General features: G+C 42.8%; 1 protein-coding gene across 1 annotated transcript in view; it reads right to left on the reverse strand.

Annotated features, from left to right (window-relative positions):
• Positions 1-13495, reverse strand: part of LOC121554473 (protein Shroom4-like) — a 35257-nt gene extending 21762 nt beyond the window's left edge. The window contains exon 1 of the mRNA XM_041868071.1: positions 13217-13495. Coding sequence (XP_041724005.1) covers positions 13217-13339 — 123 coding nt within the window. The 5' untranslated portion in view covers positions 13340-13495. The remainder of the gene's footprint in view (positions 1-13216) is intronic.
• Between the last annotated feature and the right edge of the window lie 1185 nt (positions 13496-14680).

Consider the following 14680-nt stretch of genomic DNA (forward strand, 5'->3'; position numbering starts at 1 on the left):
ATACGGTGCAGTCGTCCTGTCCCCTTTGCAGAAAAGCATCCCCAAAGAATGATGTTTCCACCTCCATGCTTCACGGTTGGGATGGTGTTCTTGGGGTTGTGCTCATCCTGCTTCTTCCTCCAAACACGGCGAGTGGAGTTTAGACCAAAAAACGCTATTTTGTCTCATCAGACCACATGACCTTCTCCCATTCCTCCTCTGGATCATCCAGATGGTCATTGGCAAACTTCAGACGGGCCTGGACATGCGCTGGCTTGAGCAGGGGGACCTTGCGTGCGCTGCAGGATTTTAATCCATGACGGCGTAGTGTGTTACTAATGGTTTTCTTTGAGACTGTGGTCCCAGCTCTCTTCAGGTCATTGACCAGGTCCTGCCGTGTAGTTCTGGGCTGATCCCTCACCTTCCTCATGATCATTGATGCCCCACGAGGTGAGATCTTGCATGGAGCCCCAGACCGAGGGTGATTGACTGTCATCTTGAACTTCTTCCATTTTCTAATAATTGCGCCAACAGTTGTTGCCTTCTCACCAAGCTGCTTGCCTATTGTCCTGTAGCCCATCCCAGCCTTGTGCAGGTCTACAATTTTATCCCTGATATCCTTACACAGCTCTCTGGTCTTGGCCATTGTGGAGGTTGGAGTCTGTTTGATTGAGTGTGTGGACAGGTGTCTTTTATACAGGTAACGAGTTCAAACAGGTGCAGTTAATACAGGTAATGAGTGGAGAACAGGAGGGCTTCTTAAATAAAAACTAACAGGTCTGTGAGAACCGGAATTCTTACTGGTTGGTAGGTGATCAAATACTTATGTCATGAAATAAAATGCAAATTAATTACTTAAAAATCATACAATGTGATTTTCTGGATTTTTGTTTTAGATTCCGTCTCTCACAGTTAAAGTGTACCTATGATGAAAATTACAGACCTCTACATGCTTTGTAAGTAGGAAAACCTGCAAAATCAGCAGTGTATCAAATACTTGTTCTCCCCACTGTATATATTTTTTAAAGCATATGTATGTATGTATGTATGTATGTATGTATGTATGTATGTATGTATGTATGTATATATATATATATATATATATATATATATATATATATATATATATATATATATATATATATTTTTTTTTTTTTTTTTACATGGGGGATTGGAAGTGATGCAGACAATTACATTGATGGAAGTTACAATCTATCTGCAATATTAAGCTGATCTACCCCCTTAAAAAATATATAAAATAAAATAAAACATAAAAATAAAAGTTGACTGTGCCTTTAAACAGCTTGGAAAATTCCAGAAAATGATGTCATGGATTTGGAAGCTTCTAATAGGCTAATTGACATCATTTTAATCAATTGGAGGTGTACCTGTGGATGTATTTCAAGGCCTACCTTCAAACTCAATGCCTCTTTGCTTGACATCATAGGAAAATCAAAAGAAAATCAGCCAAGACCTCAGAAAAAACAATTGTAGACCTCCACAAGTCTGGTTCATCCTTGGGAGCAATTTCCAAAACGCCTGAAGGTACCACGTTCATCTGTACAAACAATAGTAGCACAGATTTGTGCCTACGCATGATTGATAAATGAGGCCCCTGGAGTCTGGAGCCTCGATATGGATCACTGACACACTTGGACCCATTTCAATGGATTCTTATCAAATGGCACCAAATTCCCTATATAGTGCACTACTTTTGACCAGAGCCTTAAGTTGTGCACTGAAACAGAATAAGGTTCCATTAAGGCTGCAGAACCCAGTTTAATATCAGAGTGGGTGAAAATACTGTCATTAGCTAGTTAGGAGGAGTGGAGCGAGAGAGACAGGAGGAGGAGAGAGGGAGAGAGAAAGGAGGGGGAGAGAGGGAGAGAGAAAGGAGGGGGAGAGAGAAAGGAGGAGGAGAGAGGGAGAGAGAAAGGAGGAGGAGAGAGGGAGAGAAAAAGGAGGAGGAGAGAGGGAGAGAGAAAGGAGGAGGAGAGAGGGAGAGAGAAAGGAGGAGGAGAGAGGGAGAGAGACAGGAGGAGGAGAGAGCGAGAGAGAAAGGAGGAGGAGAGAGGGAGAGAGAAAGGAAGGGGAGAGAGAAAGGAGGAGGAGAGAGGGAGAGAGAAAGGAGGAGGAGAGAGGGAGAGAGACAGGAGGAGGAGAGAGCGAGAGAGAAAGGAGGAGGAGAGAGGGAGAGAGAAAGGAAGGGGAGAGAGAAAGGAGGAGGAGAGAGGGAGAGAGAAAGGAGGAGGAGAGAGGGAGAGAGAAAGGAGGGGGAGAGAGAAAGGAGGAGGAGAGAGAAAGGAGGAGGAGGGAGAGAGAAAGGAGGGGGAGAGAGAAAGGAGGAGGAGAGAGGGAGAGAGAAAGGAGGAGGAGAGAGGGAGAGAGACAGGAGGGGGAGAGAGAAAGGAGGAGGAGAGAGGGAGAGAGAAAGGAGGATGAGTGGAGCGAGAGAGAAAGGAGGAGGAGAGAGGGAGAGAGAAAGGAGGAGGAGTGGAGCGAGAGAGAAAGGAGGAGGAGAGAGGGAGAGAGACAGGAGGAGGAGAGAGGGAGAGAGAAAGGAGGAGGAGAGAGGGAGAGAGAGGGGGAGAGAGAAAGGAGGAGGAGAGAGGGAGAGAGACAAAAACAACTTGCTGAGAACACAGATAAGAAAATTAATTACTTCTAAAAATGAAGAAGACAAATGGAAACAGGGAGACTTCCTGTGTGGAACCGTGTGTGTTTTGTTTAAGAGAGGAGGAATGCTTCTCTGTGGAAAGTTTTTACATTCCTCTTTCTGTTTGCCTCTGGTGGACTGACCACACACACACACACACCACTCCGAGTCCAACCGATCATCATGTGACACACACACACACCACACTCACCACTCCAACCGGCGTACAGACTCCCCCTTGATATCACACACACTCTACTATTACAGTCTGGCCCTTTACATTACATCTCTCTCTCTCTCTCACTCCAAAGAATAGAGTCATTCATCAAACCAATTAAACCATCACCCTCTAGTGCACTACTTTGACCTGCTCCATGTAAGGAGGGTGCCATTTGGGACGCAACCCTCGAGTCCAGTACAGTCTCCGCTAAGCCAATAGAAACTCACCGTTGGACCCCGTTAGCCTTTCTCTCATAGCCCTCTGTGGTGTTTAAGCTGAATACAAAACTCAAAATCTGCTGCTGTGTCCCCCAGATGGCACCCTATTCACTATATAGTGCACTACTTTCGACCTACGGGCCCTTGTCAAAACTAGTGCACTATATAGGGAATAGGGTGCCATTTGGGACACATCTCTACATCCGCCTCACTGGCTGCCAACTGGTCCCATCGCTCACAGCTAGGAAGGAATTCTCTTTTTTTCATCTGTAGACTGACATCATAGATCATAGAAAGGTCTTTGAGAGACACACAATATGTCAACATCTACGTTTCTATATTAGAGTACGTAGGGCAGTGTACGATATCATCACGATACTTTGGTGCCGATATGTATTACGATTCTCACGATTCTATATGTATTACGATTCGATCCTGCGATTTTATTGCGATGGATGGTGCTCCAAACATATCGCTCAATATATGTCTCCTGCAGAGAGACAAGAGAGAGCATGAGAAAATTATTTTTTATCAGTCAGGGAAATAAATAGCATGTTGGCTCACGATTTCAAAAGAAGATGGAGCAGGTACAGCCGTTGAAGTATCGATATAATATTATATCCCCCCCCCCAAAAAAAAATGAAGATATGTAATTGTCTATTTTTCACCCGATCACGTACAGTACTAGTAGTTAAAGGTTTGCAAGAAGTATGTTTTCCCTGTTTCCAGTTTGAATTTTGAAATCTGTGTCGTTACATATTGATGAATAGAACTCAACCTTACTTTAAACCACTTGAGGTATGAAAATACTCAAAGTTTGATTTGGGAGTAAACCTTACCTTTAAAATATGCACAACAAATTGATGGATGAAGCCATCAAACTCAAAAGACTAATTGACACACACAACTGAAGCACCAGCAGAGAATGAACATCCTACCAAACTCAGACCCTCACAACTATCACCAACAAAGCCATTCTAGGATCAGCTTCCATTCCCCCTATCCTAACCTTCAACATTAGTAGGGAAAATGCTAAACTGACCCCAGATCAGTGTCTAGGGGGCAATTTCATCCCTACTCCGGTTGGTGAATATGGTCCTGATTAGATCTGGTGTTCAGGCTGGACAATAGACCAAGTCAGGAGGTCTCTGACCTAGCGGTCAAAAGCCACACGAAGATTGATCAATCAGTGTCAGAATTGAGGAAAAGAAGGGTGTGTGTGTGTGTGTGTGTGTGTGTGTGTGTGTGTTGGGGGGAGGGGCCCAACCAATTTCATGACATGCACACACGAATCAAGCAATGGTGAACCGTTTAACCTGATAATGTGTGTCAAACGACCTTGCCCACTTCACCAAAACCAACCTCTCTCTCTCTCTCTCTCCCCCGCTCTCCCTCTCCCTGGAAAGATAAGGTTCTTTGGTGGGGGTTTTTCAACTGGACGCGTTCAAACACTGGCTGAAACGTCAGATGTGTGTTACGTGGGAGTGTGTAACTTGAGAGAGGAGTGTGTGTGTGTGTATGTGCGTGAATCAGAGGCCACACCACTGCAACCTCGCCAAATGGTCAGCCCTTTCGCTTGTCCATACATTTAACACATTTTTAAATGACCTGCCATCTTCACCTGATGAAGTCCACAGAAGACAGAGCGAGAGAGAGCGATGCAGAGAGAAATAGAGTGAGAGCGAGGGGATAGAGACAGAGAGAGGAGAGAGAGAGGTTGCGTAACCGTGTTGCTACCTGGGATCCAGAACCCCCCCCCCCCCACTCACTCCCAGCTAGTTATAGTATTATCTTCTATCTCTCCTCTCCATCACTAAGCAACCAGCCAAACACACATTCCATCAGACAGCAACCACACCAACCCCCCTTCTTTCTCTCCCTCCCTCACTTTTCTCCCACTCTTTCAGGCCCACCAGCTCCTATCTCATTCTCTCTCCCTCCCAGGCCCCTTCAGCCCCTAGTTACACACAGCAGAACAAATGTCTCTCTCCACAATAATGTCCAATCAGCGCCAAGAATCTTGTTCTTAGATCTGGATAAAAACGCAAACTATAATTAAATGTCAAGCACCAACTAAATGTTAACTCTCTCAACAGCCTAACTATAATTAATGACCCATCTTAAACATCAGATCAAAACGTTCAAAGCTCGATGTGTAACACAAAACCGTCCCCACTCCACCGCAAATTCCCCAATTCCCTACTTGTTCCTAAAAACATTGGTTCCTACTCACTACTTCGACTGTTTTATTTTTCTGGATTATGTGTGTATTGTTTTGTATTGCTAGGTATTTCATTTATTAGGTATTACTGCACTGTTGGAGCTAGAAACACAAGCATTTAGCTACACTTGCGATTACATCTCTAAATCTGTGTATGCAACCAATAACCTTTGATTTGATTTGATTAATTTAAAGTGGAGGAGAGGAAAGAAAGTATGACTACTTTACACCGAGTGTGTGTGTGTGTGCGCGTTTATATGTATGTGTTTATGTGTGTGTTTTACCAGTGACGCCACAGCTTGAGAACGAAGGACTGCTATGAAACGAAATACGTTTGCATACCCAGGAAAGGGGTGAAGGAATGGAGGAGAGAGAGAGAGAGAGAGAAAGAGTAGTGCTGAAAAAAGAAGGAAAGAACACAGAATATAAAAGAGGTATTTGTCCGTTTTTCCAGAGGACCCATGTGGACACCCCCACACCACATTGAGCTCTGGTATCGAGGCTTTACTGTGCTTTTTGTGGTTAAGGCATGATAACGCTGGACAAAACTGTAAACACACATGCACACACACACACGCATACACACAAACAAAGGAACAAACTGTAAAACACACAAACAAAAAACACACATGATTGTCCTTACATAACATATAAAGGAAATTACATATCATTCTCATAATTACATTTAAAAAGGTTGTTGTGGTTTTGGGAGCGTTGTAAAATACGATTAAAAACAGGACACGGCCCATGCGCTTACAGAATAGAGCTCTGTGGGCGGCAGGTAGCTTAGTGGTTAAGAGCGCTGGGCCAGTAACCGAAAGGTCGCTGGTTCTATTCCCCGAGCCGACTAGGTGAAAAATCTGTCGATGTGCCCTTGAGCAAGGCACTTAACCCTAATTGCTCCTGTAAGTTGCTCTGGATAAGAGCGTCTGCTAAATGACTAAAATGTAAATGTATCTCCTGAGTGACGCAGTGGTCTAAGGCACTGCATCGCAGTGCTAGCTGTGCCACTAGAGATCCTGGTTCGAATCCAGGCTCTGTCACAGCCGGCCGCGACCGGGAGACTCATGGGCAGCGCACAATTGGCCTAGCGTTGTCCAGGGTAGGGGAGGGAATGGCCGGCAGGGATGTAGCTCAGCTGTTAGAGCATGGCGTTTGCAACGCCAGGGTTGTGGGTTTGATTCCCACGGGGGACCAGTATGAAAAAAATATATATATATGTATTCACTAACTGTAAGTCGCTCTGGATAAGAGCGTCTGCTAAATGACTAAAATTTAAATGTAAATGTAATAACAACGCTAGTGATTTACAGTGTTAAATATTGATATGGGGCGACTAGTAAAGAGATTCTCATTGAGTTTCTGCATAAAGCAGATTGTCATGTTACAGCCAGTTTAAAACCTGTACAACATTTAAAACCGTTAACGTTGGGTTAACTACGACCGTAACTGGACTGTGGTTCTCAGGTCGATTCGGTAGGGTTGGGCGGCATCCAGATTTTTATATCGTCATACCGTCCTTCTCTCATCCCAGGATTTATGGTATTACTGGCTTAGTACACAAGGGGGCGCCAAAAATTACAAAAAAAGCCCATTTGGCCTATATTACCAGAATGCTAACGAAATTAGCACAAGTAATAGAGAATTTCCAAGGAAGCTGGTAGCTAAATATACTAATGAGCGCAAACGAAAATAAACGAATTGCAAAGACAGGCAATCCAACTCATAAAGTTATACATATATAGGTATGAACAACCGAATGTCATTTTTGGTGAGTTTGGACATTTACAAGCGAATGTGAACGAGAGACAAACTTTTGACGCATGCTTGTCTGAAGTGGTCCTCTGTAACTCAAATGGTAGACCATGACGCTTGTAACGCCAGGGTAGTGGGTTCGATCCCCGGGACCACCCATACATTAAAATGTATGCACGCATGACTGTAAGTCGCTTTGGATAAAAGCGTCTGCTAAATGGCATATTATTATTATATTAATATAAGGAAGAACAGTACTGGCTCTGGAGCAGCATGTTTGAGCTGTCCAGATTTCAGCTGTCCAGATTTCAGCTGTCCAGATTTCTCAAACACGGCAGAAAGCTAACACTATCTGATGCCCTCTTATTAATTCAGACACACTGAGATAACTAGCAAGTTAAGCTCAGGGATCGCATTAATGCAGAATTCTGTGTTTTTTTCCACACATAATTTAAAAAAATATAAAACGCATAACAAATATCTTGCTGCGTTTTGTAAACGCAGATCTATAATGCTTCTTATTGTAATTTCTCCTCGGCATCAGACTAATGTTGTGCTTCAGTTGCACTTCTCCACTCGGATGAGAATTCACCAACGGGCGTTCAATCGACAGACAGAGCTCTGAGTGACGTGTAGCTACTTTTCTCTGGTACTTTTCACAGTGTACCTAGCCTACTTTTCTCAGGTAAAATGCAAGATTAACTTTATGCAAAACATTATTAAAATGTAGCTGGCTACATTCTTTCTATGATAAGCATTAGAAATATGATGACCGTGCATTTACTTGTGTGGCTGCCAGCCAAATAGTGTTTCACTTCTGTTGTCATCTGATGAAAATGAAGCTATTTTCTGCCGATTGTGTTTCACTAATGTATTTTCTGTTTCACTACAGTTTCACTCCCTTGATCACTACTGAAGCAAAACAACACTTTACTTTTAATATAAAATGCGACCCCTGTAAATACACAGCTGGACTCAATTTTTTTTTTACAAAAAATAAATACACAGCTGGACTCCCGCTTTCTCCAGTTGTGCTATTTACAAACAAACACGTGACTGGCTCAACTGTTCTGGGGAACTACGGACAGCTTCATAATGTTAAATAATGTGACAGGTGAAATGAAGAACTCGATCTTCTTTATCTCCTAACATATTGCACAAGTTGACTGCAGGTATTTACTTAAAAAGTAGCTACAAATGTATTGACGGTATTGAAAAACCATCCCATGGCTAATTTCCAAATACCCCGGTATATAAGGTATACTGCCCAAGCCTACTTGTCGGCCAACAATAAAAGCCTATAAACACTTTATAGAGCATGTATAAAGTGTTCATAAGCACTACATAGGTCTAGATGTTTCACAAAACATTTCTAAGCAAAGTTATAAGATACTACAGAGATATATATATATAGACATCCGTATATCTGGAGTGAGACAACAACAGTAGTCTTTTCAACCCCTCTGATGTTATTAATCAAATCAAAATGTATTTGACACATGCGCCGAATACAACAGGTGTAGACATTACCGTGAAATGCTTACTTACAGCCCTTAACCAACAATGCATTTATTTCTTAATAAAAAAGTAAAATAAAACAACAACAACAACAAAAAGTGTTGAGAAAAAAGAAGTAAAATAAAATAACGGTAAGGAGGCTATATACAAGGGGGGTACCGGTGCAGAGTCAAGTCATATTACTGAGTGTTATTAAAAGGGAGAAGCCTAGTAGGCAGGTAGCTTAGTGGTTAAGAGCGTAGTGCCAGTAACCGAAAGGTCGCTGGTTCTAATCCCCGAGCCGACTAGGTGAAAAATCTGTCGATGTGCCCTTGAGCAAGGCACTTAACCCTAATTGCTCCTGTAAGTCGCTCTGGATAAGAGCGTCTGCTAAATGACAAAAATGTAAATGTAGTAGGAACAGCTTAGGGGGTCCAGAGATAGAGAGGGGGAGAGAGAGAGAGAGAAAGGAGAGATAGGAGAGAGAAAGCGCAGCTGGAAGAAAAAAATATATACTCACAAACGTATAGTATACATCACTGGGACTTTATGACGTTTCCATGTAAAAGGACACATGAGCACCAACAAGTGAAGTTCATAGGAGCATGTCAAATGAAAGTTAAGAGTCTATATTTTGTATATGTACATTTTCCAACCACTTTCCATCCAAAAAATGTGGAATAAGCAAAGGCTTTGATTTCTGGTCAAACAGATGGAAAAGGGGTCTTAAACAACATCTACCAGAAAAAGTATTCGAAGGTATTCATATAATGTTGAAGTAAAGACCCCTGACAACTAACATCAACACTTATATTTAGTTTTGGATACGTTTTTCTGCCTTCTGTAAGTTTAACAAAAACCCACATATCTTTAAGATATTTTCTAATTTCTCTTCCTCATGAGGGAGGATAATGAAAGTTCACAGAAGTAACAAGTAAAGGTAGACCTATCAATTACTTCGTGTTTTTACTGATATACATTTTGTTTATTAATTATTATGTGATTAAAAGACAAAATTCTGTTAACAAAATCAGTAACAGGATTTCAGAAAAATCGTTAACGGAATATCTGCAATTGAATTGGTTACAATGGCAAACCATTGTAGTCACAAACCACAGTCGGGTTCACAAGTTTGAACAGCACAGTACAGGGGTGTGAACGTTTAAATGTAATTGGGAATGTTAACGTTAAGAAAAAATACCTAACCGAAAAACAGTTTAGTTTCCCCCCCACCCACAGAATTAAAAACAAAGTGCAGTTATCAAAAAGTGACAAAAGTACCACTAACACGATCATAAAAATAACAATTAAACAAATACCTAATGAAACAATGCTCTAATGTTAGCAGGAGGAGAGAAAAAAGCCAATTTTTTTGTGATTTTATTAACCGCAGCTGTATGAAAGCAGCAACTGAAACAGGCAGCAGGGAGGGGCCATGGGGCAGTGGCCATGGGGCAGCGGGGAGGGGCCACGGGGCAACGGGGAGGGGCCATGGGGCAGCGGCCATGGGGCAGCGGCCATGGGGCAGCGGGGAGGGGCCACGGGGCAGCAGGGAGGGGCCACGGGGCAGCGGGGAGGGGCCATGAGGCAGCGGGGAGGGGCCACGGGGCAGCGGGGAGGGGCCACGGGGCAGCGGGGAGGGGCCACGGGGCAGCAGGGAGGGGCCATGGGACGTGTGTCTGAGTGACGAGGGGAGCAGGGACTGCTCTGGTAGGCTAACTTATTGCTAGTTATTTATCATCTCATCTGATTACATAGTACCTGTATTGACTGCATCAAACCGAGCTAGCTAGCTAGCTAACGTTAGCTAGGCTAATTGAGACTACATAACTGCGCTCCCTCTTTTAGCCTGTCCTCATTTAACTTTTAGTTCTGTCATTTTAATCCCATCTTCCGTTGATTAGCCTAGACCTCCTAATAACTAGCCCGTTGATTAGCCTAGACCTCCTAATAACTAGCCCGTTGATTAGCCTAGACCTCCTAATAACTAGCCACAGGGAGACTGTAGCGCTATCACTGTAACCTAGTGCCGGTTGGATGACTTGTGATTGGAAGACGACAAGCTAGTTGCTACACGCGCCACTCATGAAAAGCAAGAGCAGCATCAATTCAATTCAATTCAATTTTCTCTCTCTCTCTCTCATTGTTTTAATGGAAAACCGATAAACGGCAGTTTAAACGTTAGAATTTTTCTTTCATTTATTTAATCCCTAGTACAGTACAATAAAGAAAAGTAGAGTACTGTACAGTAGAGTTCAGTACACTATAATGTACTGTACTGAACTTTTACTGCACTTTGATGTCCAAACTTGTGAATTGCCCTTCATGTAATTATAATAATAACATCTAAAAACACAGTCTCACTCACACACAATACAGAGCTGAATAGGGACTCCTTTGTCTGCAGCCAGTCCACATGTTTTGGGTTAGCCAGTTAGTTAGCTAGCAGGTCAGAGAAATAGATCCTATCAGATTGAACCAGTGTCATTTAACTCCCTAACAGACAGGATAACAGTAGAATCACAAACACACACACACACACACACACAGTGAGAGAGAGAGAGAGAGAGACAGAGAGAGAGAGAGAGAGAGGACAAAGGATTCTACTCAGTGCTCGACTTGGACTGAAATAGGTGCCGGTACTGTTTATATTTAACTGCAAGAGCTCCACAATACTTTTGAGTTAATTTTCTATAAGAGCTGCAGACGCTCAAGCAGTAGAACATTTGAGGTGCCCGTACTCAGCTCCGGTGAGCTCCTGCCCAAGTCAAGCACTGATTGTACCATATTATTATCAGTAAAGACACGTTAAATATCTCTCTCTCGCTCTCTGGTCCATGTCCCAGCGTCCTGTGTGTCACATGGGTGGTGTGTATGGATGACTGTGATTGTGCCAAAACATGAGGCTCCCTTTCTAAGAAGGTCTACCAAATGGGGGGATATCCCTCTATTGTTCCCCCTCGCTGCCCTCTCTCCAGCCCAGAGAGGGGGGAATCTGGAAGACACAACACACACGCTCACTCGCACTCGTCTCATCTCCATCTTCATTGTTGAAGCTTTAAAAAAAAATCAACAACTTTGTAGACCAGAATGCACCAGTGAGACCACAGGGTGTGTGTGTGTGTGTGTGTGTGTGTGTGTGTTCTCTCCCTCCAGCTCTCTCAAACACACACACTTCATTGACTGAAAATCTTGACCCTAGTAAGAGCAAACTAAACCATGAATCAGATTGGCCTAAATGAAAAGAGAGTGAGCACACACACACCACAGTGCTTTACTGTGTCAGTGATGGAAACTTTTCTAAAAGCCATTACAAACTAATCTATTTTCTCCCTGTCTGTTCCCTCCTTTTTAAAAATACTACATCATTATGCTCCAGGTCCCCATGTTGTCATAACACCCTCCTCTGTGAGTGCTGACTGACTGACAGAACGAGTGAGTGAGTGAGTGAGTGAGTGAGTGAGTGAGTGAGTGAGTGAGTGAGTGAGTGAGTGAGTGAGTGAGTGAGTGAGTGAGTGAGTGAGTGTCTTGTTTCCAGATGAGTGAAGCAGGCTTTTCCTTCTTGGTGCTTCAGGTGAATGTAGATGTCAGAAGCGACCCCGGCCGTCATACACACAACCAATAAGTTTCAATGAGAGCGCAAGAGAGATTATGATATGGCAGACAAAAGCAACAGTGTACAGTACGTAACATAGGATACCACACACACACACACACACACACACACACAGTGTGACAGGGTGGGAAACATTGCGTTATCAGAACAGGAGAATAGAAGTGGAACTGCCAATACACACACACAACCTTGTGTCAATTCTTAGCAGTAGAAACTCTTATCACCCCCAGCTGCAGTAGATAAAGGACCAGAAACGTATGCACCATATTCCCTATGGATCCTGGTCAAAAGTAATGCACTAAAACAGGGAATAAGGTGCCATCTGGGACACAGACATAAAAGCTACTGCAGTCATGTAGAAATAACACCACCTCTTCTGCTGTAGAACATGTGTATTAACTCACACACACATAGTTGTTTAATTTTAATGTTATGGGGCGGCAGGTATCTTAGTGGTTAAGAGCATAGTGCCAGTAACCGAAAGGTCGCTGGTTCTAATCCCCGAGCCGACTAGGTGAAAAATCTGTCGATGTGCCCTTGAGCAAGGCACTTTACCCTAATTGCTCCTGTAAGTCGCTCTGGATAAGAGCGTCTGCTAAATGACTAAAATGTAAATGTAATCTATATCTAAAAAAGGGATAGCCGAAATATTAACAGGTAGGAGCATATCAGCATATTATCTTACAGCATGTCCCCAACATTTTATATCAAAAGTTTCTAAACATCTGTAGATACATTTACCGGTGAGGTGTGACTACATTGGTGATTCGATTGTTTTCCTGGTTGGTCAACAATGGTAGTGCTAACGAAAGGCAAAGTATCCAGTCATACAGTTCTACACAGACTGGGCATGTAGCTAGTAATTAATATGTAACTCTCACACACAGAGACTTAAACCACAGAAATGTAGCCTTACAAATGCACATTGCATTGGCTATCGGCCTACATGAAACGTTGCAGAGCAGTCAGCCTGTAACAGTAAAAAAAAAAAAAAACATTATTCCACGACAACAGAGCGCGTGGGTGACTTTCTGAAACCCAAATCACGACTCACTTTAGTGATGATGAGCGGTTCTCCGTGTTCGAGACCTCCTTTCAGCGTGAACCCCCAAGGCGAGCCTCCGTTTAGCTGGACTTGGATATGGTTAAACGACACGAGCTGCTCAACCGTCTCCATTCTAGATCTCTTTTGCCGTTATTATCCTCGCCGTAACCGACCGCGAGGAATTACTTTTCTACCGGCGCCGTTTTAGAACTCCGAGTCTCCATCACTGGGTGACCAGCCTACCATCAGAACGGACAGAGGAATGAGTGTGAGAGAGGTGGGGGAGGGCTCAAAAAGTTTGGCTAGTGTTCCAAAACTTATTCGACGCGTAGGAAGAAGTTATTTCCCAGTCCCACTATTCGAGAGCGAGTTTGATTGATATCTTTCACAGCCAGTCACGGTAGAGCTTGAGCTGTGATTGTCCAATGAGAGTGCCCAGAGGGAGGGACATGTCAAGGGTCAACCGCTGTATTGTATCGCCTGTCTGTGAATAGAGGCAACTTTATCAAAATAATTGTATCCACTCTGTAGGTTTCCGCCACAAACGGCACCCTTTACCCTATGTAGTGCACTATTTTTGACCAGGGCCCAGAGGGTAGTGCATTATATAGGTCCTAGTGTGTCATTTGAGACTTAATACCTGTGAATATCCGCTGGTTCATTTGTAACCGGAAACCTCTACTTTAGTAGAGGCGTTGTGAAGCTGTAATGTTAATATGCCAGTAGTGTACACACATAGAATGCAAAACATTAAACTAACATGTTTGTGACATGGGGGTCGCCTACGCCTCCAGTAAAACAACATCAATATGTTTTCTATCCACTGTAATAATTTATATTTTTGTTGGAAAGACATGCCTACATTTCTAAGCCTTAAATACATTTAAAAATTCAACTGTGGGCACAATCATGTTTATTAGGAGAACAAATAGTCTCTTACCTGTATATAACCATGTATAAACGTTAGGCTATTTTATTATTTTCTCAGTTACAGCCTAAGGTAGCCTTAGTTTGAAATGGATTGTCTTCAGATAAAGTCTATAGTTTTTTTGTGTTCAGTTTTCCCACATTCTTCTCCCCTGTAATTCACTTTAGATAATGACTGTTGTGGAATGTTTAAAACTGGCCCAACCTCTAATTTATAATAATGTGTATGTGCGTATCTGTGTTTTAAAATGACCTGCAACTAGTCTACAGTGTAGCTCAGTTGGTAGAGCATGGCGCTTGCAACGCCAGGGTTGTGGGTTCGATTCCCACGGGGGGGCCAGTATGAAAAAAATGTATGCACTCACTAAGTCGCTCTGGATAAGAGCGTCTGCTAAATTACAAAAAAATGTTTAAAAAATACAGCCATTCTGTAGGCCACCTTTTACAATAATACGTGGGATTAAAATTTATTTAATTTTTTTGTCAATCTACACAGAATAGTCTAATGTCAAAGTGGAAGAAAATGTATATTTTAGAGATTTAAAA

Source organism: Coregonus clupeaformis, chromosome 27 (assembly GCF_020615455.1).
Source record: "Coregonus clupeaformis isolate EN_2021a chromosome 27, ASM2061545v1, whole genome shotgun sequence".
NCBI classification, from domain to species: Eukaryota; Metazoa; Chordata; class Actinopteri; order Salmoniformes; family Salmonidae; genus Coregonus; species Coregonus clupeaformis.